This window comes from Apteryx rowi, unplaced genomic scaffold (assembly GCF_003343035.1).
Source record: "Apteryx rowi isolate R43461 unplaced genomic scaffold, aptRow1 scaffold_34, whole genome shotgun sequence".
Classification (NCBI taxonomy): domain Eukaryota; kingdom Metazoa; phylum Chordata; class Aves; order Apterygiformes; family Apterygidae; genus Apteryx; species Apteryx rowi.
The window spans coordinates 1500440-1528166 of NW_020449863.1; the positions used below are offsets into that span (position 1 = coordinate 1500440).

The window sequence follows — 27727 nt, forward strand, 5'->3', positions numbered from 1 at the left end:
GGGGGTGGCGGGCCGGGCGCTTCGGAGGGCGCTGCGGGCGTGGAGCCGCGTCGCTCTCTGCCTCTGACGAGCTGTTGTCCCCCGCGTCGCCGCTGCAGCAGCCGAAAGGCAGCGCCGCGCGCAGCCGGCTCTTCCTGTTGCGCGGCCTCGCTCGGGGCGGCCCGTGCGGCCGCAGTGCCCGGCGGCTCCGGGGCATCGCCCAGGCTCAGGCCAGGCTGCGGGGCCCGGGCCTCGCTTGTGGGAGCTCGCTGCTCAGCCTGCGCTTGCTTCCTGGCCTTCTCCAAGCGGCTCGGAAGTTGTGTGCTCCTGTCCCGCTTCGCATCCCGCTAGCGGCGACCGTGTCTTGAAATGACAAGAGCCTCCCTGTTCCTCAGCCTGTTTAGGGGGAAGTCTCGTCCCATATATGCTTTGCAAGATCGAGGTTTTATTACAGGATTTCTCCCCCCCCCCCCCCCTTCCCCCCCCTTCTCCAGTATATAAGATGTAGTTCTGGTGAAAGCTTGTACCAGTTAAGTTTTGGAGTATTCAGATGGGGAGCTTGTAGAGTAAATAACTAGCAAAATCAGGGTAATACTTGAGATCACCTCATTTCTTACATGGACTTTTCCAGCATTTGTAGAGAATAGCAGGAAGGTCAAAGAAGGGGAGTCTTAAGGGTAAAGTTTTCTGGAAACCATTTTATTTTTGCTTCTGAGGTAGATGCCTGATCTTATAGGCACTTGTGCATTTGAGGAACTGGATATATGTATTTCTGAACATATTGGGATGCTTTTGTGTGCATATCTGTAAGATAAGACATTAAAGAACTTTTTTGTGTATTTTAATGAGAATTACATTGTCTCTTTTCCAAAAGAAAATAAAAGACATTGTTATAATTCAGGTTATCCTCAGATTACAATGGTATATCTACAGTGCAGATAAAGGTATGATTAGGTAGGCAAATGTGCATAGTTAGCTATATCCTAGCTAGTTTAGTTCAGTGTGGGTAGCAGTGTAGGTTCAGCAAACCCGGTAATTCCATCAAACGCTTCATGAAATAGCCCAAACTGAGCCCCAGCTACCTTTTTACTGGTACATCTGAGGGTGTAGCAGCTGCTTCTTTCTCTGGGTCACAGTGTAGGTAAACCTGAGGTAAAGGTTGAAAAATGAGAAAGAGCTGACTAAGTTTAAAGAAGAACTTGTACCTATGGCAGATTCTTAGATGTGCACCATTTGGTGCACCTTTACCTCAGGTTTATCTACACTGTGACCCAGAGAAAGAAGCAGCTGCTACACACTCAGATGTACCAGTAGTCAGTTCTTCCTCGTTTTTTTCCCCATAATCACCAGCATAAGCTACARTTCAGAGATCAGTTGGTTTCAGATCCACAGTGTGCTAGCAGTTAAATGCTGCTGGCACTCCCTGAACATATAAGTAAACAACGTAGTTGGTCTTTAGCACTGTTTTTCTCCCTGCTTTGCCAATAGTATTACTTCACTGATAGCACACTAACAAAATAAATGCCAGTCCAAAGCAATATTTATAGTCTATATTGCAACAACTTAACTACAAACCTCCAAAGAACAATAATCAAAAGAAAAATTACTGTCCTCTGTAACAGAATATAAGCCTGTGTTTCAGATATTAATTTATATAGCTAACCAAAACAATAAATATGAAAGCTATGCCTTTTTGCTCTGGAATAGTAGATTGAGTTGTTTCATGACTTTTTTTGTGTTATTCATTTTTTTTTCAGCTATTTTGTCTCTTAATTAGATGTGATTTAATAGAAACTCTGATGGACCAGTAGGTATTTACTTACCTAAATGTTATTTGAACAATGCTTTTTGGATTTTTTTTTTGGGGGGGGGGGGGCTCAAAAGTTGCTTTCAGGAGAATAAGTCAAGGGGAGGAAATGAAGAAGGATACAGTTCTCCTTTTTATTAAAAGGATCTCATGGGAGAGTAGAACATTAATTTTTCTTATATGTGAATTCAGGATAGAAGATAGACAAATAYTAACTGAAAACTTGTCTAAATATGAAATACCTATGTCAAAGAATAAATTACAACATTTTGAGTGTTTTTTTTACTGAGATTCAGTGCCTCCCAGGTATCAATCCTCTAGCAAGTTCGCATAGCATAGCATATATGTGGGTTTTTTTCTTTTCCTTTTTTTTTTATTGCAGTTTTACCTGCACTCCAAGAGACATCAGGAAGGCAGGCATCTGTTTCCTTGTCCTAGCAGTCCATATTTCTTTCCTTCTGGTATTACCTTTAGCCAGGATTTAATATTCCAAACTGTATGCACAGATACATGTTTAGAACTCAATTTACAAAGAGATTTAGGTGTGATGACATTCAGTGTTGCCACACCTAACTTTCAGGCAAGTACTCCCAGAATTTTTGGGAAGGGAAAGCTGTTTACCTGAGGAACAAGAATTTTCTCTGGCTAGGTATTTGTCTGAGCTTGTAGTGTAACTAATATGCACTATGCCTTTTCTAGATAGAAATTACTAATATACTACAGATTTAAAAGGTTGAAATTAAAGGCATTTTGCTAAGAAAAAATGCAAGCATTGTAACTTATGCATGCTCTAGAAAATCATCTAAAAATGATCTCACTGAAGAGAGATGATAGAAGAGACTAAGTTGGTTGCACTGCAATTAGGTCAGTTCCTCATGCAGTAGTAGATCTTTGGCACAAATGATGGAAAGACAAAAAGATTCATGAGCTAGGAGAAAAGATGTAAATTCTTAGCAATGAAAACTTTCATTTTTTCTTTTTTTTTTGGAGTATTCTCTTAATCCTGATGGGCATAGTGAGATTAACTGTAAACTGCTGGATCATTAGACAGGGTCTTTTATGGCAAGCCTTTTCCATGGGTTTATATGGAAAAAATCACAGTTTTGTAACCATCAAAGCTAGATCAATTCAAAAACATTTAGTAGATTGATTGTGATTTTAAGCCAAACTTAGGGAAAGAGAAGTGAGGAAAGCATTTTATTCCACTGTCTAAGAGCTATATTGACAAATAAGCTTTTTCTGTATGAAATTCTGTGTTTGAGAAAATAATCTAGTAGATGAAAATATTGCTATATATATTAAAAAAAAACCCAAACACTTAAATGGTACAAATGCTGTGCTGACTCTGTGCCTGTATACTCAAGAACTTACCACAACAGTATCTTCTCAAATAAAAGTTCTTAAGAGTAAGTCATAAATCATTCAGAGTAAATCAAGCTGTAACATTTGATTACCAAAACCATTTATTTTGGTATAATTAATTCTTCCTTTTCATGTACTTTTTTAGCTTGATATTTGAATTCTTTGCCAGAGATGACTTGTTCTCATATTTACAGTTAGAAATGGCATGCTAAGGCTGTTTATGTAACGTGATTTAATCACTGCACATTTGCRATATGTGTTTGTTCCCATATGTTTATTATAAAAAAAACTAGTAGCCTTAATTTACAATTTAGACCTTTATAAAATTGTAATCCACAAGGCTGAAATAAATGTTATTTTGAGGATTWTTTTTTTTACTCTGTGTGTGCGCGCGTGCACACATGCATATATATATACAGGGGAAAAAGACTTAAGAGTTCTGAGTTTCTCAGTGGCTTATAGCAGATGCATTAGTTTGGCTTTTAAAAACTTGCTGTCAACATTTAAATTGACTAATTCATAGATCTAACATCATACTTCAAGTAGTAATTCAGATAATGTAAGTTATTATTTTTGAGGTAGGAGAAACAACCTCCCCTAACTTTTTTAGATAAATTTGTTGAAGTTAAAGGAGCGGTGGACTGTCACCTGTTGTTGTGTTTGCCAGTCTCTTGGTGCCTTCTGTCTTTTCCTGTCCCTTGCCAACTCCAGGCTTCCGTTTCCTCTCTGTGACCCCAGCTGGCAGCATCAGTCTACAATCCAAATAAATACAACCAGCATAGTTTTGGCCTCACTTTACAAGTCCCTGCTAATGTTGGGGCATTTTACTGGTAGTGCATTCTAGAGGAAATTTTTTTAAGGATTTGGTCTCTTAAATCTTGTGTCTCTGAGAATTTTCTTTATGTCAAAAGGATAAAATGTGCAAGCTGGGAAACAGATGATTCCTTTCCTAATGTCTGTCTTATATAATCTTCTAGATTTAACATTTACAGAGCGAAGCATGGCTTTCTAGTTTTGCAATGTCATTTTAGATTCTAAGTAAGAAATATAAAATGTTTCTTGATAGGTAGAATTGTGGGTGCTGTTTTTATTAATGAATAAATTGTTTGTTCTTTTGTTTTAATTTAAAAGAAATGGCTGCAAACAAATGACCTTCAGAAAGAAGTATACCAGCATCTGGCCTATTATGTACCAAAAATTTACTGCAGGGGTCCTAACCCTGCCCCTCAAAGAGAAGACATGCTGGCACAACATGTTTTGCTGGGACCAATGGAATGGTATCTTTGTGGTGAAGATCCTGCATTTGGTTTTCCAAAGCTTGAGCAAGCAAACAAACCTTCCCATCTCTGTGGCCGTGTTTTTAAAGTGGGAGAACCTACGTATTCTTGCAGGTAGACTTAGCGTTTCTACTTTATGAAGTCACAGAACAAGTTCAGATGAAAATACACTGTCCTAAAGAAAAGTTAACAGCACAAATGTATTTTTATAGTAACCTTGCAATGTTCCATGAAGGGTGGGATTAAGGGTAAATTAACACACTACAGATTTGTAAATGGGAAGATACTAGTTGGTATAATGTAGAGTGTTTTCTGTACAAAAGAAATGCAAGATGAAGACAGTAGCTGGGTGAACTGACAATGCTATTTAAGGGTGTTAATCGGAAATAAGTGGGCGGGTGCATGTGGGTGTAAATTCAGGTGTTTAATATCAGCTATTAGTGTTGGTCCTGTGTTTTAGATCTCTTTCCATGACCTGTTAAACTAATACACTGGATGCAAAAAGAGATTTACCAGCTTCTTATTCCTTCCCTGCCCTTCTCTCTTTCTAATTCTCCCTAAAAATACCATTTTACTCAAAAGCCTRTACAGTTTGAAGAGTGCGGTAAGTTACTAACCAATCACAAGTATTTTAAAAATCTTATTTTTAAGCCAGTATATTACTAATATACAGTAATACTTTTATTCTTTCTTTCCTGAACCTTCTGTAGTTTGTTAAATTTAGTTTGTGCCCTCTCTAGCACAGACTTTTCTTGTCTTGTGTGTTTTTTGTCACTCTCCTGGACTCTTGAACACCAGCAATAATAATAATTTTTACTTCTGACATTCAGCATTTTTTGTTGTTTTCTTTTTCTGTCTTTCCTTTTGTCTTTTTTGGAGGGCTGTGAGGCCTGGATGTGGGTGGGATCTCTATCTTATTTTGAGGGTTTATTTTCCTGCTTTCAGTGCTTTTGCTGGATTTCCATCCCCTTCATTTAGAAGAATTTTACTCTAGTGCTCTCCTTTTCTAGAAACTTGATACCTGGCCTTGTTGGCTGAAGCTCTGGGTGAGAACGGACTTGAGATACTTATTCAGCGAGTTGCCTCTTCTGCATTTCCATTTCAACAGTCAGTTAGAAGAAGTAGTATTGGAAATTTTTTGAAGCCTCTCATCCTGAGGCAGATAAACTTGAACTGGTGGCATGCTGTAGATCCCTTCAACTGCTAAGAAAGCTCCTTCTCTTTTCCTTCATACGTGTTCTTAGGTGCTTCCTTCACAATGTGAAGAAGAATAGAGAGGTTTAGATACCATTAGCTACAGACTTCCCTTTCTTGTGAACGTTGAAGGCTGGAAGCTATCAGAGGCTATGAAAGGAATTTCCACAGTTTCTTTATCTGGACCCAAAGAACTAAAAAACAAACCTCGGAACTAGGATTTAAATTCAGGTCAAACTGCATTGCAGCCTAGAAGTAACGATATGTTAAGTATTCAGTGCTCTTTCTTTGAACTGATGAAACTGGGAGTTCTGTTAATTTCTTCTTAAAAACTTGCTTTTTCAAGACTAGCAGATCAATATGTGAAGTATATCCTCAAGTATGATGAAATCAAAGAAGAATGCAGTCTATTGGTGTAGAATTTGGAGGATGAGTAAATATACTGTTCATGCTCTGGGTCTGTGTTTCAGTAGGAAGAAATTTAAATACAGCGATATAATCATAATCTCATTGAGATTGGAAAGGATCCCTGGGAGGACGTATTTTCCAATCTCCTGCTCAAGTTGGGGTCAGCAATGAATGCAGAGTATTTTTACTCTTTCTGCTATCGTGATGGAGTCTCCACTTCTTTCTGTTAATTATTGTGCATATATGTAAAACTGTTAATGTTTCCTCTCATGTTTTAATAATTTTCTGTGGTTTATATCTGGTAATGAGTAAGAATGAGAGTTTAAATTGAGCTTTTTCAGGATACAAAATACTTGTTTTCTGATTCCATGAAATATGTTAAAGGCAGTGGCTTTTTTTTACCTTCAGTTGTGAAACTTACAGAACTGTCTCTGCTTTGTGTGTAAACCTCCTAATTTAAGAAATTACTCTGCAAGGGGTGCTGAGTTCTCAGGTACATTGTTGAATGTCTTAAGGTTATGAAAAGTTAATACCCAATATTGCTGAAATAAGTGTTTTGTTTTGTTTTTTTAAATACGAAGTTACACGAAAATAAATTATTCTAAAATACAAAAGCTTCTTATATTTTTGGTTTGAATTTTCTCACTTTCAGTAGCTCATATGGAGGAAAAAAAAACGTGAAAATGACTTGACRCTGTAGGAATATTAAACCGTAGTTGCCTGATATACTTTCAGTGATTAAGTGGTCTGACTTATTTGGTGGAATGGAATTAGGAGCATTCTTGATAATAATAACATTTCCTAGGTTCCGTGGTGTTTTCCTTTGAATTAAATAAGTTGTTGATGTGAATTCTTGCTTTAATAACAATTGTTGTTAGACATTCATTGTCTTCCTAGTTATGTTTACATAGCAAAACCTGTCTCCCTCAATCTTGAGGTGCCTTAGAGTCAGTTGTCTTACAGAAGTTCATGTTTTTTCAGTATTTCTTGGGGAGGCAGCTAAATGTAATGCATAATTGTCATTCATTCTTTCAGCCCCTTTTGCTACTTCTATCTAGTACGGCAGTGCTTGTAGACAGGACCTTCTTACAGTTTCTGGTCTTCTCGTTGAGGAAATCTTGTTCTCTCTTCAGAGAGCCTGTAGGGCTAAACTTAGAAGCAGAGGGTTGATGTAATACGTTGCATGCCATCTTTTTTCCAATGTTCAGTGAAAATATGTATTCTGATTAGTTAAGATTTGGCAATGCTTGTACTCTGTACTTAACAGTATAAACTCAAGCAAGTTCTTTTAATTTGTCTGTACTGTTTTCTGTAATTCAGCTATTTCTTTGCTTATATACCTGTCTCACAATATGTTACCCAAGCAATTTTTTATGGCTTCCCCTGTACTGAGAACAGAATTTTCTTTCCTTAATTTCAGGACTCCCTTCTTCCTGGAAACTGGCCCTTTCATCTTTCAGAATAATATGTACATTAGTCAGAAAGCTCATATTGGGGATATTTGAAAATTACCTGTTGTAAAATATGTAATTAAAGGTGAAACTATTTGTTTTAATATATATATTTTTTTCCTGCTGTTTTCAGAGACTGTGCAGTTGACCCAACTTGTGTGTTATGCATGGAGTGCTTTCTTGGAAGTATTCATAAAGAGCATCGATACAGGGTTAGTAATATGATCGGAACCTACAATGTAGTCATTAGTAATTTTATATGTACATAAAACTCCATGTTTATAATTTAAGAATGTAAACATAATTTCAACTATTTAACTATTTTTAAAAGTTATAGAATAACCTTTAAGAAACTACTTATATTTAAAACTTCCTTTAAACATCTTCATTGTTATTAACTTCTGTACAGTAATGGGAATTTTTTTCATAAATGTGAGAGAGAAGTTAAAATAGTAAACTACAACTTTAGATGTCGTTTATTTGAGTAGTCTGTACTGCTAACAGTAGTGTAGATTATCAGTAGTATAGACAAAAATGAGAGGACCTTGATGTACTTATAAGCCAAGAAGATAAATAGAAATAACCAGTACAGGCTTTCCATAAGTCTGTTTTTTTGACAATACTTTATTGCACTGCTGTTAATATAACTCAAATCACTGCATAAGTTACGCTAAGCATTAGTATTTAAAAAAAAAAAGGCCCCAAGAAACCCAGTGCAACCCCCCATCTGTCTTCTCTGAATTCCCTGCCATAATTTACTGATATCAGCATACTTCTTGGAGGTTTTTAGTTTTCAAGCTTATGAATTAACAGGACTAGGTGACATTCAAAAGTATGAGAAAATGTTCTCTCAAATGCCCATCTAATCCATCTAATTTTGTTGATATAGTAGGATGATATGTCCCTGTTTGCCAAAAGTAGGTGAAAAAAACAACCCTTCTATGAATCAGTTAATAGTTGTGGTTCAAATAAAATGTTAGTACATTTATTGCTTTCAGGTGTTCTTAGCTTTAAAATCAAATTTTATTGACACAGTGTAAATATATCATTGCAGTGTGCAGATACTTTTTTCTGTGTTTACTAAAACCGATAATGTGAAAAATCTGTAAGTTTTGTCTGTAAACTCCTGTTCTTATAAACAACACATCTTTTCCTCACTATACAATACTGCTCTATGAAATGRTTCATCTTTGTTCTAATTTAAAATATGAGAATCTGATATAGAAAAGATAGCACTAAAAGTAATGAATTCAGAAAATGTTACTACRTGTAAATGTTACGTGTGACTAATGTGTTGTAGTGTTGCACATTATATTAATTCTATATAGCCTTGGGGTGGGGCAGAATGGGGATATTTGAAGCTTTTTTTTTTTTTTTTGCTTAGGCAGATTGAAGTAGGTAAAACTTCAGCTGTCATAGAAATAGAGACATGGTTTTACTGCATATGTTTTTTTTTTTTAACAGGATAGTGGATAAAGGTATTGGGTGTTAAACTTGTGATTGTGCTTTTATAGTTTAGCTATGGCTACTCATAGGTTAACATACATTTTTAGGCATATTCACATAAACTGTTTTGTTTCTAAATAACTATAGATGACGACATCAGGTGGAGGAGGGTTCTGTGACTGTGGTGATACGGAAGCTTGGAAAGAAGGTCCTTACTGTAAAAAGCATGAAATCAGCATTTCAGAGACTGCAGAAGAAGAGGTAATAACAATTGAGATATTATGTCTCAATCTTTTTTTTTTTTTTTGGGGGGGGGGTCAAATGAGCTGATTTTTAGTGATGGCTCTGCATACCTGAAATACATTTTAAATAAAGCAAAAAAAGAGAAATGGCAGTAGCCATTATGTTCCAGCAGGGAGAGAAGCATGATTTTTCTTAGTGGGTGCTTTAGATATCAAACGGAGGGCATTCTGGAAGGCGCAAAATAAGTGTAAGGGGACATGTGCTCCCCATACAAAAGGGGAACAGTTGTCTGTGAACAAGACTGAGGCATGGGCAGATTATTATGAAATACCTGTCTGCATTTAATGATTTATATATCACAGCACCCAGGGACTTCCATCATAAATCATTATCTCAATGAGGTAGGTGTTGTACAAGGTCAGATAGAACTCCTGCCCCTAAGTTTGTGCGAAGTATAAAACAGGGCAATAGATGCATATTTTCTTGTATTCTGCTGTATAATAGTACTGGTAAGTGGAATAAAAGATACAGTGATTTCAAATTATGTTTTTGAAGACATGGAAAAAGCAGGTTTTAGTACAAATGAGTTTTGAAAGCAAAATCTCTTAGAAGGTGTGTGGAAGTGGGAACCATGGAAGTGAAAACGTGAAGGTGTTTGAAAATTTGAGTGATCAGAGGGAAGTTAATGTTTGGGTTTTGAATGCTAGATTCTATCCTTGATGTTTGTCACTGAAGAACTGGAAAAAGAAAATAAGATGATCGTTGATCCTATCCTGTCCTATCGAATATAAAATTATTTAAAGACAGACATCATCAAAGATGCTTATATAATCTTTGACAAAAGGAGGTGTAGATTTGACAAAATTTCCATTCTGAGTGCCATTTCATTTCTCAACTGCTATATATTTTTCAGGATCCCCTTGTGCACTTATCAGAAGATATGGTAGCAAGAGCTTATAATATTTTTGCTATCACTTTTAAATATGCAGTAGATATACTAACATGGGAAAAAGAAAATGAATTGCCTGGTCTAGAGATCATGTAAGTATAACATTTGTATTCTGCCTTTTAAAGACTTGTAGGTATTTACAATAGAAAGTGTAAATTCTTATTTTAAGCATATCTTCTGTCTTTCCTAAAATACCATTGGGAGTATGTTCTAGACAAGTCTAAAATCATTTTTAATGTATTTGTTTTTCCCATATCTTGTGTTTTTTACAGCCCGTTTCTCTTTGTAGTGGTGAAACTGCGTCTCTGTGATACCCTCATTTTCTTAATATTGAAAAGGAAGTGTTAATAAAATGCAATAGCCTAAAACAAGTGAAGGGTCAATTTCTTACAACCAATCAAAATTATTGAAATTATGATTGTTAAAATATCTTACACTTTTTAGTAATCCATTTATTAGAAATTCTGAAACAGAAGATTGAAGTGTATTGTAGCGCAGCATAGTTAATATGGGTGCATTTGTGATGTACTGCTAGTGACTTTGTGTTGTGTGAGGAAGAATACTATGTAAATAAATAATGGGAGTCAAAAGATTGCATTGAAAATTGCATTGAAATCTATTCAAATTTAAAAAGTGGTTTCAAGGCTCATGGGGTGGGTTTTTGTTTTTTGKKTTTTTTTTTTGAGACATTCAAGTTTTTGTTGTTTAATAGGGACCTTTATGTAGGATTGGGGAAACAAATGTAGCAAAATAATACTAGATCAGTAGAACGTCTCAGAGGTTATGGGAAACATCGAATAAAACTACGCTGGAAGGAAATCTGTTTTCCTTAGTAGGAAACTAGCAATTCAGAATTGGCAAATGTTCAAGAGTAATACTCAGACTAAACTATTAGACTATTGCCATAAGATTTGCTCGTTTTGGATTTAATTTTGCAAGGAAAATGCTGCATATTCCTATAGAAATTAGGGGGTGTGGTAAGTCCTTTTCAAATAAAATCCTTGAGATATGTTTCAGTACAGCAAGGGCAGCCTAGACTTGGGTACTCTGCTTGGTGGGAAGCTTTGTTACACTAGAAGTATCTTTTCATTGATATTACTTTGAATTATGTAAATTCCATGCTTGCTTTGAAGTGAGAAGAGTGACACTTATTACTGCATGCTTTTTAATGATGAAGTCCATACCTATGAACAAGTTATATATACTCTTCAGAAAGCTGTCAACTGCACACAGAAAGAAGCTATTGGCTTTGCAACAACAGTAGATAGAGATGTAAGTAAATTCCTTGTTAGAACTTTTAATTATACTTACCCTAATGTTTATTTTATGACTACACTTACTTTAGTCTGGTTTCCCAAAGAGTATGGTTTATGTGATTAGGCCCTGTGTGTCAGGCCACCCTAAAATATCTTAATTCATTGGCCCATTCAGACCAGAGTTAATATTGAGTGTACGTTTCAATGCAGTTGTACTCCAGTGAGTGTAGATGAGAGGGTATCTCTCCTGCCTCCTTCTTTCAGTCAAGGACAGACAGCAGCTTTAGCTCATCCCTTACTATATGCCCAAGAGTTTACACTGGAAGAGCCCCTGTACGTGCTCCAAGCATGGGAAGAGCTTCTCAGACAGTGATACCAGACAACTGTGAGGGGCAAAATCCATAATCAGCTGCTTTCATTCCAGTGCTCATGGAACTTTTTGTTTTGTGGTTTCTAATCTAGTTTTTTTTTTCCCCTATAATTGTTAAACGGTGGCAGGAAGAGGTAAAGCATTTCTTACAACATCTAGAAAGAACATTAAGTGCAAAACTACTACAGGCTGAATATAGTTTTAATTAGTATGTTCATATCAAAATAACTCTGCCAGCTCTATTTGTCTTCTGGCTTGTGTGTATTTTTAAGAGGTGGCGGCTTTTCTTCTGGGCAACTTTCAAGGCACAACTACATTTTGTTATTTGTGTGTGAGCCTGCAAGCAGCTGCTCTGAAACTGAATGTCCTTTAATGTCTTGTTTGCTTGTGGTTAATTTTTTTTGAGATTTTCCAAAACGGAATAAGACCATCATTTTAGAATGTTAAAACAGTTAAACTTGAAGAAAGTAAGTGGAAAAGGAAATAAGAATGCTTTATATTACTTAGCACTACATTACATTTTTTGTACAATTGCTAGTTTGTTTCTGTGATATCAGTAAATATTTAAGTTTTCCTTCTGTTCCCTGATTATCTGCTGACTTGATCACATGCTCTGCGTAGTAGGTTGCACTTTGGAGATTTGGGGGTACTTCTTTACGGTTGATCCCTCCCCTACTTCTAACTGTATTTATTTATTGAAAAGAAATGAGAAGATAATGCCTGAAATTATGTTTTGGCATCAGACTAGACCTGAGATTTGAGGAAGCTATTCTGTCTATAGTACAGCATAAATTAAATAACTATCTGTACTTTAGCATATGTATTGACAATATAGAAAGACATAGAATGTGTAAACCTTCCAATTTTGAAACAAACTATGTGCTTATTTATGTCAGTTAAGAGGCCCAGTTGGCTTTAATGTCTACTTTTAAAAAGGTATTGTCATCTATGAAATATCTTATTTATAATACTAAAAACTTATTTGTACTAATGTGTTGATCATTAGTTTCAGTAAAGTTAAAGATAGTTGCATCTCATTAAAAAAATTATACATAGAAAATTTAGTATAACAAGTAAATAGGTATGTAGCATAATTTTCTTTTAAAGTATAGAAGTTGCTTTTTGGAAAGCCAGGTATATAGCTATATATAGTACTTCTAAAAATAAAAATGGCATACAAACAAGGTTAGCTTGCATCTAAAACTTTTACCTTATCTTTTATGACAATGTAAAACATAGTATTTGAACTGCTTGTTTTGAAACTGGTGGTAATATTACTTCTTTACAAATGTAAAGGGACGTAGATCTGTTCGATATGGAGACTTTCAGTACTGCGATCAAGCAAAATCTGTAATAGTGGTAAGTAATACTTCTTATTTGTCTCATCTAAACAGAAAAGGTTTTACAACATGTTTTTTTGATTTTATTAGTCTTGACTCTTTATACTATAATAATAAAAAATGTTGGAGATTAATAATATTTACAATAGACATGGGATAGCTAATAAAATACTGGTCTATGCTGGTTTTTTTTCTTCTTTTTTTAATCACCTATGGTCTAATTTGCCCCCAAAATAATTTCTGAAGGAAAAAAAAGTTCCTAGGCAATTTTTTCTGTGCAGTCTTCATTGTTTATTTGTCAGTTGGATATGATTTTATCATTTTCTATAAAATCTTCATATCTACAAATACTTATACGTAAATGCAGATATCTTTCTTTCCTAGTTTCTTTTTTTGGAGGATGGCTGTGTGAAATCAAATATTTCTTTGTTACTTCATGTGTTCTTAAGAGCTTCTTCTAATACTCTGTGATAATGTAATAATGGAATTGTCCTTTGCCATATTTTTGTTAACAAATACAGATCAGAATCAAAATTGCATGATTTGTCTCCATCCTTAGAAATTAATGTCTCTCACTTCAGCATTTAGGAAATTTTTAGAAAAAATGAATATTTCTGTATAAAACTGCAGTTCAAAAGGATGTTAAGATTTTCATATTGCTCTTCATGTCTTCGATAGAGAAGTATCTATGGTCTCTGGTTTTTGGATGTGTTAAAAGAATATTTTGGTAATTTATCTGAAAAAATAATAATTGTAAATCAGAGTCCAGATTATAACATTGCTTCTCTAAACCTTTTCCAGTGAAATCCTGATGAACTCTTTAAAAATATAGCTTGCCATGTCTCATTAATTCAGAAGTCTCAGACTTTGATCAGGAGCTTCAAATGTAAGCTTCTACAATTGCATGTCAGTTCAGATCAATGAAATTAAACTATTTTGTTTCTTTTTCCCTATAATATAAAATTGTTTGCCATTTTATGACAGCCACAAGCATTGAAATAGGAACTGATAGAATCCAAGTGTGAAACTAAAAATAATTTTTGTTCCATTATGTGTATTCTTAATATTTACTATTACAAAATTCTTCCATTTCAATTATCTTCCATCTTCAATTTTCTTTCTTGTTTTAACTCTGTTTATTTTTTATTTTTGGAAACACCCTATGGATGACCAGTCTTTCCTTGGTGGACAGCTGTGTCACTTGTGTATCATGTTGTGAGGAGCAAACGTGCACAGTTGTCTTAGGCTGTGCATGAGGCTGCTTATTAGTAAGACGCAGCAGATGTGTGTGTACGTTGATAAGAAGATGAGGGTGGGAAATGGATTGGCATAAATATGTTGATATTGACTAGTAATGTCCTTCAAAACATTGATAGGGTAAACAAAATTAAGACTTTTTTGTTTTTGTTTTCCCCTCAGTGGTGATATTTGTAATTAGAATGAGTACGTATTAATATTATAAATTATTTAGATTAATCACAAGAATGTTGTGTTTCTGCACAGTAATGTGTGCTAGCCCTCACTTACATAAACATTAACGCCTTTTTCCTTTTCTTTTTAAGAGAAATACCAGTCGTCAGACAAAGCCACTGAAGGTTCAGGTTATGCATTCATCTATTGTTGCCCACCAGAGCTTTGGTCTGAAGCTCCTAACTTGGCTTAGCAGTATTATTGGGTATTCAGGTAGGCAAACTTGAACTTTTCCAAGATAAGCTAGAGAACAACTGTGAGGCAAGCTGACTTGAAGCAGTACGGTCTACTTATTTCAGATATGTAATATGCATAAGGCTAAGCTATTCATATCTTGTCAGACTTCATTGTTTTCTGGTTGTGGAGTGCTGCTCTAAGTTCCATTTGAAAGTGGTACCAGTCTTGCTTTCTGTGCTCAGATGCTGCTTTTTGTTTAGCTGATGTTGAACTGAATCTATCTGAGAATTGCTGTCAAATGCTGTAGGCCAACAAGATAGTTCTCAGTCCTTAGTCCTTTTCAAGTGAATGCAGTAAGCTGCTTAGATAAAACAAAATTATTCAAAGTTAGTTGAAGAATGGTGTTGAAAGTGATTGCTTCAGATTTGCTGCAGTGTARGTGGAACAACAGARAAAACCCAAGGAGGTTAGGGCTTTTGGATAAATATAAAGCTAATGAAGTGTTAATTGATATTTAGAAAGGGACTTCTTCAAAGGAATCAATGTGCAGAATCATTTTTATGGAAAGGCTCCATGTTAGTTTTGGTTTGGTTCCTCCTTTGTCCTTACAAATCATAAAGTTGTAAAGATGTGGAGCATGAGGGGAAATAAAAGGAAAGTGTGTCAAACTCTTGCCACTATGCAGAAGTGTAGATACAATGTGTACTATGCATCTGTAAATGTTACCAAGAATTATTAGTGGAGCAGGGTCACCTGTAACACTGTATATACATTCTTCTGTGAAGGTACAACATTTGTTCAGAGATTATATATTTTATTGGACTGATAGTTGAAAAACTAGCCAGGGTGTCAGGCACAGGGTCTTTATCAGATTATTTTTGAAAGCTAAGTAGTTTATATTTGTATAAGTTAATTTTCAAACTTTTCAAAAAGTTATGGTAGCAGTTTGTTCAACTATTTGCCAGTGTTGCTATATATTAATTTAATATATATGAGCATAAAGGAGAGACATGAGGATATTTAGTTTCTGAGGTAAGTTTTTCTTTTGATGTGACTTGTAGCCAGGTACTGTCTTTCTCATTTTTTTTTGAGCACAGTTTTGTGCCATGTTGTTTGTGCCTGCTACTTAAGTCAATGATTTTTCAGCACCTAATTACAACTGCGAAAAAGTGATTTGAACGTGCTAATGAAAGCACTGAATTCATAGTTTGATGCGTGTGTGATGTTTCCAAAATTCTGTAGAGTTCACTTCATTAAATTCAATTTCCTTTATGATTCAGAGGGGCCAAAAATAGTGTTTGATGGTAAGCACTATGCTTATGTGTTTGTCTGTGATCTATGAGCCCAACTATTTTAATTGCCTTGTGCACCTTGGGATGCGGTCTTGCAATATACTTTGAAGTCTGACTTTGTGAAATGCGCTTCTGGAAAAAATTGGTTTCTCTTAGCTTTTTAACAAATGGTAACAAATATCCAGGCTGTTTTTAAGCAGTCTGTTATCCATTCTTCTGGAAGATGAGGTAAGGAAAATGTACTGCCTAAATTTTCCTGGCCAGAGGGATATGCACATGTGAACAGGTCTTTTGTTTAGACACGCAGGTAGGAGAAATGATGCTGTGAAATGGATGCCAAACTCTTGACAGTGAATAAAGGGAAAACCTTACTACAGCATTTTTATCACAAGCTTGACTATGACATTCTTGCTAGCAAATACTGGTCCTTTGTGAAAAAGGAGCTGTTCACCATTTGTTGAATGGCGTGGTAGGGTAACTCTGCAAGGCAAAAGGATTGCTGTAGGATTTCACAGAATATATAGCATTGCACCATGCAGTGCAGAACTGTCCAAGCTGCAGCCACCTCCTCCTCTTAGGTAGAGTTGGCAAAGTGGTGTGCAGAGAGAATGGTTAATGCTTGTAAGTAGTGTACTTATGTTAGTGAATATATGTTACTGACAGGTCCAAGGCTAGGTTGGACATATTGTTAATATAAGCGTGTCTGTGTTGTGCTTTGTTGCAGAGGTAGGCTTWTCTGCACTGTGCAAATAATAAAATTTATTATTTCTTTCATTTAGAAAAATACATAGAGTTTTAAAAATAATAGCAGTTAGTAAGTACAAACTAAGAATTGCCGCATGTGGTGAATTATACACTTTTCTTTTGATAGGACTCTAAACAGGGGAAATGTAACTTTAAAAAAAAGAGCGTGGTGTATAATTATTTCTTATATTAGTAAACCAACAGCACTTTTAAGAAAGCACAACAACATTTTCATTTGCTATCTTTGAGCAAAAATTGTTGTTCGGTATTTTTCATAAGATTCTTTGTTGTTCCATAAGCTTAATACAAGGTATAAAATATTTGTGGTTCTAGCAGCAAAATATCAAGTGTTTTTCAGTAGTTGAGGAGAAGATGGCCCTATGGGTTCTACTGTTTAGGCTTTTGAACTTTTTTTTTTAATGGGTCTGTCACTGTGATTTATAGTGTCAACTCAGTCTGTTTATAGTTGCTTTTCTCCTTTGCTGCCTTGGATATCATTAAGAGCTGCCAACTAGTGATTATGCCTTGGTATATTAGACACTCGTGACTTATAAAGTTGACTTCAGCGTTATTTCTTCAGGTAGTTTGAGACAGGTTTTTATGCTGGCTTCTCAAACGCAAGAATCTTTGAATTTTTGTTTCTAATGAAATCCTCTGGTTACGTTAATGGAGAAGATGGATATAGTTGTGGTTTGGACTATTGAATAGCGGGAGTGTTGGAAAAGTGGTTGCAATGATTTAAAACTCCCAGCAACCTAGAAATGAAGTGTCAGAGCAGAAAACCTTATCCCAAAGATGTATCCCTTTGAAAATAATGTCATTTATCATATGTACCAAGTTCCTTCTTATTGGAAGACTGGGACTGTGAACTATGGTTTTTAAAAGTTAGAAATGTGCACAGTAGCCTGGGAAGAACACCTCTTCTTCTATAAGAATGGAGCATGTCAGTGTTTTGGTTGGAAATGTCATTAAGTTGGTGCATCTTGAGCAGGCTGTGAGCTGCACTGTATGGGCTTTTGGTTCCCCCCGCCAAAAAAAAAAAAAAAAAGAATTGTAGAAGAGGAAAACTAGAACCTAATCTTTACTCAAGTAAACTGTATGTGTCAAGAGAATCATGAGTCTCATTGGTAAATATCCTTTCTATCTTTGTCCCATAAAAGACTATTGAATTTTCAGGCTTTAATCCTCAACAGTTCCTTTTTCTATTGATGGTTTAAAGGGAAAAATTGTGGTTCTAACTAATAAAATGCTTAGTGTATTGATAAATTCAAATACAATTAACAAAAGCTTGTTAAATGCTGAATATATTTGTTTTACTAGTCAGTCAGATACAGGAAAAGGGTTTATGGATTCCTTTGAAACAGAGGTATGAAAAAGCATTTGTATTTTATGTCGTTCAGTCGTTTGTTACGATGTTCAGGATTTTGTACGCAAATAGAGGAAGGAGTTATGAGTAAAATGATCGGATTAGGAGGTTTCCTAATGCTCATCAAACTTTCTATTAATAACATGTTCAACCAAGGAATACTTGCTTCTGCATAAGTGGAAGATGTTTATACACGTGTGTGACAAGCAGCAGAGCTCTCCCATTTCAAGCTTTTGAAACTTCTCAAACTTGATACTGCATGATTTTTGCCGATTACTTTGACTTCTTTGCAATAGCTTCCCGTGACAAAGTGTACTGTGTAACAATTCACAAATCTGAAATGTTTGCTAACAGGCCTTGTCTAGCCTTTGTGTAGTGCCCTTCATTCATTAAACTGACTCATTTTTTTAACATGAACCATACATACAGTGTGGCTATCTTCGAAATATCTGAAAAGTATTGTGAACCTATGTAATACTCATCAGTTTTGGTGGGACTTGTAAGTATGTAGGCTTTCTGGAAAAACAGCTATCTGGTTGCCAAAACATGGGTTAAGGAGCCAGTGCTGAACACGAGGAATTTTCAGTTTTGGTCTATGTCTTTCAATTACAGTGAAGTTATTCATAAGAAACTGAGTGTACTCATGAAATTCCAGATAGCAGGTATCTACAGATTAGGAATCTCTTGACTTAAAACAAACAAAACTCCCCTCGTATCTAATAAGGAAAGTCCTCTGTCTCTATCTTGTATGCACTTTTTGATGATTTTTCCCTCCCTGAGCTAGTTTATTGTTATGTTACTGCTCCTGTTCTTATGAGAGGTGATTCAAAAATTTAAAAAAAAAATTGTTTTTTGGTTGGTGAACTAAAATAAAGTTTYGTGGATGTGCATATTGTGTGCTATGAAAACTTGCAGTATGTCAAAATATTGTATTAATTTTGTGTTTAAGTTATAATTAACTTTAAAATTGTTTCATTATTTCTTTTTTTTAAGATGGCCTTCGTCGAATATTGTGTCAGGTTGGTTTACAGGAAGGACCAGATGGTGAAAATTCTTCTCTTGTGGATAAGCTGATGCTGTGTGATTCTAAACTGTGGAAAGGTAAGTTTTCTCAGACTTCAGGGAAATACTAAAGGATATTATGCATGGTAGTTTTCATTTACTGTATCTGTTAATGTTTGATCGCTTTTACTGTGGTAAATTGCAGATGCAATTGCCTGTTTTATTATAATTTGTCCCTTCACCATGCATTTCAAAATATAATGAGGACAAAAACATAAGGACACTGTTTGGAGCTTTTTTAGATACAATATTTCAAAGTAGCCTGAAAATTGGGCCTAATTTGATATGCAGATGAAAGTACCAGTTTAAGAAAAATTGGGTGAACAGTAGAGTGCTTGCTTTACAAGATCTCGGTATCTAGATCATGTCTACTAAAATGCCTCATCTCGTGCTCTCTTGTGCCTGCGTGCACGTGCTCTCTTGCGCGCCCGTGCGCACGCTCTCTCTCGCGTGTGTGCTCTCTGGTTTGTTCATGCACTTCTCCCGCGCGCACTCGCACTCTCTCGCTCTCTCTTGCTCTCACGTGCTCGCGCTCTCTCTTGCGTGCTTGTTCTCGTCCTCTCTTATGGATAGGGCAGAGATGTGTTTGTGTTCATGAGGTGTTCCTGCTGATCTGGGAACATGTGCGTTCTGTTATTTTAGAGTTGTTAAAATCTTTAAAGCCCCATTGATGTAGTGGGATGGGCCAGAAAGTTGTAATTTTTGAGGAAGTGAAAGTAATTCGTTTCTGTGCTATCGTGGAGTCTATGTCTGTATTGATATCCTAAAAGGGCATTTAAAGCCAGGTGTAAGAAAAACAACAGAGAAGCACAAGGCAAAGGCAGAGAATGATACAACATAACTGACCTTTCCTTATTGAAGTGAGAATGTAGTATTTTGAAGATTTTTTTKTGTGTGTGTTTTTCCAGTATCTTTTGTTGTTCTTCAGTTCTGAAGTACAGATATCCTTGAGAGTAGTAATCCCTCTTCATGGTCAATCTTGGGAGCCCCTTGGAGCAGCAATAAAAGAAGGAAGAAGTAGGGTGGAATGTGAGCGTAGCATGGAAAGAATGATTCCTCTAGGTTTTGTTTTTCTGATCCCTTTTATTTTATGTGAATGTATTCCTGGCTCTCGGAACTTTTTTTTTCCCCCTTTTGTCTGCCAATTTGGTGATCTGAAAGGAACTACTTTTATGGACAACTACTRCGTTTTTAGTACAGGCTTTGTTAGTGTAATATCTTTAATGTAAACAAGGAGTAACTTTAAACTTTTGCATTTCTACTTTAGCATTTTTCTACCTTTTCTGTATTCCATAGTTGCTCTGTATTAAGCAAATAGTGTAATGGCTTTTGACTTCCAAGTGACCGACAGAAAAAATGATGCAAACATGCGTGTATTTCCAAGCTACAAACAGTCAATTCTGATTTGCACTGATAATATTTTCTGGATGCAGAAAACCTGTAGCCAGGCTACAAATTCAGTAGCCGAAACTAAATTCGGTAGCTAAACTGATTATTTTGGTGACATTGTTCACAATTAACAATTTGTTGCAGTTTCCAGGACATTCCATAACAGCTCCTTTTTTCTGGGCTGTCCCAATCCTCTGTTTATTCTGGGAGTAGAGTTCTCGTTTACCAGACTTGCCTTGTATTTGGAGGTTTTCAACAGCTGACTGTTAACTGATGCAGGCATAATAAATAAAGCTACTTAAAGAATTCTCTTTGTTTTAGGTATTCTTCTTCATCTTTTATTACCGCCTGCCAGAAATCAAAGCAGCTTTCTGCTCTGAAATGCAGACTTCATTCATGCTCTAAGAGTTCGCATTTATAAGTGTTTCCATGATGTTTTGACAAAGTAGTCGTTCATAATATTTCATTTTTATTGATAGGTGCTAGAAATGTTTATCATCAGTTATTTATGAGCAGTCTGCTTATGGATTTGAAATACAAGAAACTTTTTGCCATCCGCTTTGCAAGAGTAAGTATTTTTCTTACAAAGAGACATTGAATGCTTAAACGGTCTGTCCAAGAGAGTTTAGCTAGCGTACGGAACTTCAAGGGAGCGGTTATCCAGTATTTTTTTTTGGGGGGGGGGGTGGAGGTGTGTGTGTGAGAAGTTGAAAAGAAATGCTGACTGTTTTATTTCTGTCTTCAAAAACCTTGGTTATCATGACTTCACACCTCTTAGGAAGAAAATGAGCTTTACAAGTTCCCCAGAATTAAGGCAGTTCAGATGTTGTCTTCACAGTTAATATTGTAGGCTATCACTTCCTGAGAGCTGATCGTTCCACATTGTTGAGGTGTAAGCTGTTACAGCACTGCTCGGGAGCAGTATTTGAAATGCAGTTATGCTGATTAGCATTTCTGCAGTAACTAGTACCTGAAATGCTTTAAATCAGCACTGCAAAACTGTACTCACTGCTGAAGAAAAATAACTTTTTTTAAGTAGCAAGTAAAATACTATCCTTTACTGTGAAAATCAGAGTGAGTCGATCTCATGCCTGAGCTGAAAAGTTGTCATGTTCTTTGTACAAGATATTTTGATAATAATCAGAGCTATTTGTCCCTTTATCATAACATTAGTTTCCCAGAGCACACGTTTAAATAAAAAAAATCAGGTCAGTGTGGATTAGAGGTGAATTTCCCCTTGTTGTTTAGAATTACCGGCAGTTGCAGAGAGATTATATGGAGGATGATCACGAACGGGCAGTATCGGTGGCTGCTCTGTCTGTCCAACTCTTCACTGTACCTACTCTGGTGAGTAGTACCTGTCTTTCTTTTAAAAACTGATAGTTGGCACTCCTTGCCTTTTTTTGCCTCCTTCTTAATAGAACTATGAGCGATTGCAGAGTGATTTTATGAAAGATGACCACGACAGAGAGTTTTCAATTGCTGACCTCTCGATACAGATATTCACAGTGCCTTCTCTTGTAAGTACTAAAAGACCAAAAAAAAAAAAAAAAAAAAGGAAATCTTTATTTGTTAAAAGCCACATGAGGCTATTGAACCCAGACAGTGTATTTATCTAACATTATTACAATGAAAATGCAGGACACTGCTGCTGCAAAGTAGTCAGACTGTTTACAGATATTGCTATGGGTTTACATGAGCTTCGTGAAGTTTTGAATCTGACTTCCTAGAGTGGTTTGAGTATTTTTTGTTTCTTTATTTTATTTTATTTTATTTTTTAAAAGATATTAAATGTATAGGTGCACGCATAATGCTTTAATTTCTGATAGTACCAGGTCACAGTTACTGTTTGTAGAAATTTACATTATGATTTACGTACTGCAGTTGCAGAGCATGCCATCCTGGTGCAGTTTTATAAACGATCTACTGTGTTTATCTTAGTTTTCTAACCAATCCAAGTGCAAGCAAGAGTTGTTTTATGATATTACTTACTTCCTGTGGTACTTCTAGACTCAGACCAGCCTCCTTTCATGCTTCCACTTAATTTTTGTTTCAGGGCTTCAGGTTGTGTTCCCAGTTGACTAACTCTGCTGGTCTTTCACTAGTTTATGCTTGCTTGAGAAACCTCCCTTTTTGTTCCAGTCTCCAAATAAGTCTCTTACCTTGTAGTACAAACTACCCAAATTAATTTTTGGAGCTGTACTGGAAATGAAAATCTGATTTTCATAGTCAGAATTGTTTCTAAAATGAGTGCTTTTTGAATCTTTCCGAAACTGAGATCCAAAATTCAGTAATAACATGGCAGTTAAGGTAGTGAGCAAAGTGGTTTTTTCTAGATGGTGCTATTTTCTAGATTTGCATTATTACAAATCTGCTAGACAGCTGTGTAATAATACAGATAATGGGCCTTTTTCAGGAGTTTCAGAATGATTGTAGTATTTATATAGCAGCACTTTTGTTCCCTTTTTTATGGGCTTTTGAAATTATTTTAAACTTCTTGATAAGTTGAAGAATATAAATATCTTCCTCCCCACCCCCAATAACATTTTGAAAATGATTTAAATGATTTCAGAGTTAGCTGTCAAGCAACAGAGGTGGTTTGGTTTGGAGGAAGATGGGTGATTGTGTTGGTGGTGTTTTGTTTTGTTTTGATGTTAACCATTAGATTCCTTCTCCCCCCCCCCGAGCATTTCAGAAACTCAGTCTGGAGTATCATTAGCAACTGCAGAATCCAGAAGCTGTAGTCAACAACCACAGTATCATTGTGCTACATCAAGGTGGCCAGTCTTGAATCTACCAGCCATGTAATAAAATCTTCATGGGAGCTGAGAGCCACAAGACTCATCCTGTTTACCTTGGAGATCCAACAGAAAGGAGGAGTTCTGGAAGAGCTCATAAGTAGGAGATGGCAGGAATTTCCTCAGTGCCCCCTGTTGTGTTGCAGGGTTGGGCTGGGTTAGGCTGGGCATGGGAGACAATCTGGCAACGTCTGCCTTTGCAATGCCTGCTGACTTGTTTCCTGCAGCGCATGGATATGTGTAGTAGCCCCTGATAGGAATCATAGGTCACCTTACACAATCTTGATGTGGAAATCAAACTGTACAGTTTCTTAGGAGTTCAGAAGGCTCAGGCTTTTCACCACTGTGCTTGATAGTTTATAAACAGAAAACGGAAGAGCTGTCCCTGCCATAAAGAGCTCATACTTAAGTTATTAAGAGAAGAAATGACAGATACTTAAAGGAAGGTACAAGTTAGTAATAAGATAGTAGGTTAGCAGCAGCCTAACCATAGTTGAACTTCTGTAACTATTGTGTCAAAGAAAAATTCTACAGGAGAGATCTGAATTATGATAATTTCTGGTTATATTCCATTTTTTTTCAGTCAATATTTGGAAGTTTGGCTTTTAATAATTAAAACAGAGGAGTATACTGATACTGTAACTGCTTTGGGTAAAATGTCATGTATGAATTTCATTGTGCAGTATGAAACTTATTCTTGTTACTAGTATCTTTTAATTACAGCAGATTTCACTGTACTTTGGCATAGGCTCGAATGCTAATAACAGAAGAAAATCTCATGACCACTATCATCAAAACTTTTATGGACCACTTAAGGCACCGTGACATCCAAGGCAGGTTTCAGTTTGAACGTTACACTGCTCTACAGGCTTTCAAATTCAGACGTGTTCAGAGCCTTATTTTGGATCTCAAGTAAGTATATTAATAGTGTGCTAATTTGATCAATAAAAAAAAAAATTGAAATTAACACTTGCATTTGTTTCTAATGTACTCAGGTATGTGTTGATAAGTAAGCCAACTGAGTGGTCAGATGACTTGAGGCACAAGTTTCTGGAGGGTTTTGGTGCCTTCTTAGAATTACTCAAATGTATGCAGGTATGTAAATTTGTAAAGTACAAAATTTTCAGAACACATTTTCCTCTTAAAACAAGAGACTAGCTTTCATGATTTAAAAATTGATGAAATTTAATGGAACTTCCATTTTATGATAACTTGAATTCGGTATAACTGTTGGAATCATGTCATGTTTGCCTGAGCATAAAATGTTTCACCTAACTTTTTTAGTTCAGTTTGTTGCTGTAGAAGGCAGTGAAAAGGAAAATCAGTTCAAACAGAAATGTGTCAGTTCTGTCATATTTTGCAGCTGTACAGGCATAAAAGATGCATTTAATTGTGTGAGCAAAATCTTGTCCATATTAACCAAYGTTCATTCTTCCTGAGTGCTCAAGATACTACCTGAGTGACAGCAGAGTTGCTGTTCATATTAAGGAATATATAGTCTCCTGACATACAAGTAGACACCTTCACTGTGATTTTTTTTCAGCCTCTTTATGCGCCGTGTTATCTTAAGAGTTGAATATTTTAAAAGCAGTGCAACTTTTACCCAGGCAAATGGCCATGTGATCATAAGGTATAATGAGAATCTTTCCCATTTTTCGGTATGTCAGTAGAATATTTTTCTCAATACTTATCTCTTGTTAGTCTATTTAAGATAGTTTCTTCTCTTGAATATACTGCAATTATCAGATCACACCATAATTATCTTACTAGGCCCAGATCTGATTAGGCACTCTAGTACTCAGTCTTTATTTAGTGCTAATCTGCATTTAATAGCATGTCCCTAGAAAATACATTTTTGAAAAGTGAAATGGCTTTGTAAGGTGATGTATATATGTAAAAGTTTTTGTAAAAAGAATTTGTGACTTGGCTCATGATGGTGAAATTTTCCCAGATGTTAAAAATAATAGATTTTAGATCTGAAACCTTTTTTGTCCCAGTATTATCTCCTCCACTTCCTGTTTCATTTTCTTGTTATTTTAGATCTGTCTGAATCCTTTTAGAATGTTTTCAATTTTCTTTTTTGTATTGTAGCAATATTATATGAATAAAAACAAGTAACCACTGTCCCATATTTATGTTATGTTGTCAGGGTGTTTCAGTGGTGCATTTCAGCAATATACAATTCTTTTCTTTCCAGGGCATGGATCCAATAACTCGTCAAGTAGGACAACACATTGAAATGGAACCAGAATGGGAAGCAGCATTTACATTGCAAATGAAATTAACACTTGTTATTTCAATGATGCAGGACTGGTGTGCTTTGGATGTAAGTTCCTTTTAGGTTATTTTTTTCATGTGAATATGTGAAAAAAAGATGAAACAGTAATATATGTTAACAGTGAACAAAACACATCATTGCACCACCAGCCAAAATCTTCCTTTATGAGCCAGTACAAATTTTTCTGTATTTGAAGACTTTTTTTTAGAGCTTGAATTGACAACTTCATAAAAATGTGATTAAGCCTTTCAAGAAATACTGCTGAAAGAACTCTGTCAAACATCCAGAAGTTGTGATTGTCTGTCTAAACACTATTAGGTTATAATTATTTGCAAAGGAGGAGTAGAGGACCAAGGCCCTGGATCTACCTGTGCTGCCTGGTTGTAAATTGGGTTTCTATACCATAAGTGTTTCAAATTTTAGGACAGCAGAACTTCAGCACAGTAAAATATTGTCATGGAGCAAGTGATCATAGAATATCTGAACATTCAAACTGGCCTTAATCTGTCACTCTTAGTCAGCTTGCAGGTTTTACTGACACAACACGGTCATTGCTCAGAAGGTTCTGTGGTACCAGTTACAAAGAAACATGTTAGCGAGTCTTTGTTTAATCAGATGTACCTGGATGAGTGTCAGGATCTGTGTCCTTAATGATTCAGTTTATGTTGGAGTCCTTGTCTTAATCTTGTAAGACCATTAATAAAGGTAAAACTCAAAACATTGTATCAAAACCATCAGATTTTGTATATACAATGGCTATGTTGTTTTTGCAGAGCTCTTTTTTCTTCATAATCTGCATAAAGCACAATCTTTCTTGTAGGAGAAAGTGTTAATTGAAGCTTACAAGAAATGCCTGACTGTGTTGATGCAGTGTCACAGTGGTTTTACTGATGGAGAGCAACCTATTGTTCTCAGTATGTGTGGACATTCAGTTGAGACCATCAGATACTGTGTTTCTCAGGAAAAAGTTAGCATTCATCTCCCAGTTTCTCGTTTACTTGCAGGTATGAACTAGTTTGAAATATTTCAGGTAACCAAAACATTGTATAAATGTAATTTAAATTTATGTGGACATAAGGAACCACACACCAGCTGTTGACAGCCTGAATAGAGTGTATTTTAGCTGTTTTCTAGCTGTTGGATAGCCTTTAGACAAAATGTTCCTAAGCCTTGGAGAAACTGTTCTGGTTTCAGGCCTGGGAGAAATTGTCAGGCCTCTGGAACTGTCAGTGGGGGGATGCTGTAGGCAGTTACTGCTGCTCTTGTGTCATTTGACTGATGCAAAAAAAAGTCCAACAAAATAGAATCTCTAGTTGACCGATTCCTTTGAAATATGGATAGCTGTCAGACTGAATAGACTAATCGACGTTCTGTTAGAGAGCAGGTCTATCAAACATCTGATTACAGACCAGTGTGTCACTGGAAAATTAGTTAATGATTTCCCCGCCCTCCCTCCCCCCCCTTGTATTGTGGCTAACTTGTTGAACAGTTGCGTTTAAAAAAGATTGAATTTTAGTTTAAATGGCATCAACATCATCTGACAGTAAAATAAATTCACAGGTAATGAAATGAAAAAGTTAATTCTTGGGTAAAACATCGAAGAGCTCAGAAGCAAAGAATTTTGAATCTTTCGATCTACAAGCAGAAGCGTTGTAGCTTAAAAAACAAACTTTATTGTATTTTGCAGGGGCCTCATAATAGTACCTGAACTATTATTATTTTTATAAACTTAAAGACTGATGGAAAGGATGGAGCATCTGTCATTGGTAACTTGACCTGATAGACCAAGGATACTTGGCTATCTCTGAGGGGACATGACATGAGCCAAAAAAAAAAAAAAAAAAAGAAAAAAGCCAAAACCTGACACCTGTTGTCCTGCAAATATTATACAGAATCAATGGGGAAACTTTAATTCTCAAAATTTATACTTTGTGATGTCTCTTCAGAAAATCTCTAACTCCAACAAGATAAATATGCAAACGTCTTCATGAAGATTATGTCTAGAAAATGGTCAGATAGTAGATTAGATGGCTTTTTTTGTCCTATTGAAATTATGTAAAATATTGTAT

At 35.8% G+C, this 27727-nt stretch overlaps 1 protein-coding gene across 7 annotated transcripts in view; it reads left to right on the forward strand.

Annotated features, from left to right (window-relative positions):
- Positions 1-27727, forward strand: part of UBR2 (ubiquitin protein ligase E3 component n-recognin 2) — a 63410-nt gene that overhangs the window by 315 nt on the left and 35368 nt on the right. For 4 of the 7 annotated variants that reach the window (XR_003254646.1, XR_003254647.1, XM_026072305.1 and 1 more), the window contains exons 2-15: positions 4280-4539; positions 7612-7690; positions 9072-9185; positions 10081-10208; positions 11250-11388; positions 13039-13101; positions 14645-14765; positions 19125-19232; positions 21062-21150; positions 22004-22102; positions 24129-24292; positions 24376-24475; positions 25578-25706; positions 26479-26662. Coding sequence is in view for 5 of the 7 variants with exons in the window: in XM_026072305.1 (XP_025928090.1) it covers positions 4280-4539; positions 7612-7690; positions 9072-9185; positions 10081-10208; positions 11250-11388; positions 13039-13101; positions 14645-14765; positions 19125-19232; positions 21062-21150; positions 22004-22102; positions 24129-24292; positions 24376-24475; positions 25578-25706; positions 26479-26662 (1777 nt within the window). In the remaining 2 variants the exon portion in view is untranslated. Of the gene's footprint in view, positions 1-4279; positions 4540-7611; positions 7691-9071; positions 9186-10080; positions 10209-11249; positions 11389-13038; positions 13102-14644; positions 14766-19124; positions 19233-21061; positions 21151-21830; positions 21930-22003; positions 22103-23269; positions 23481-24128; positions 24293-24375; positions 24476-25577; positions 25707-26478; positions 26663-27727 lie in introns of those variants that run through there. The other 3 variants (XM_026072304.1, XM_026072306.1, XM_026072307.1) reach the window with 3 other exon arrangements.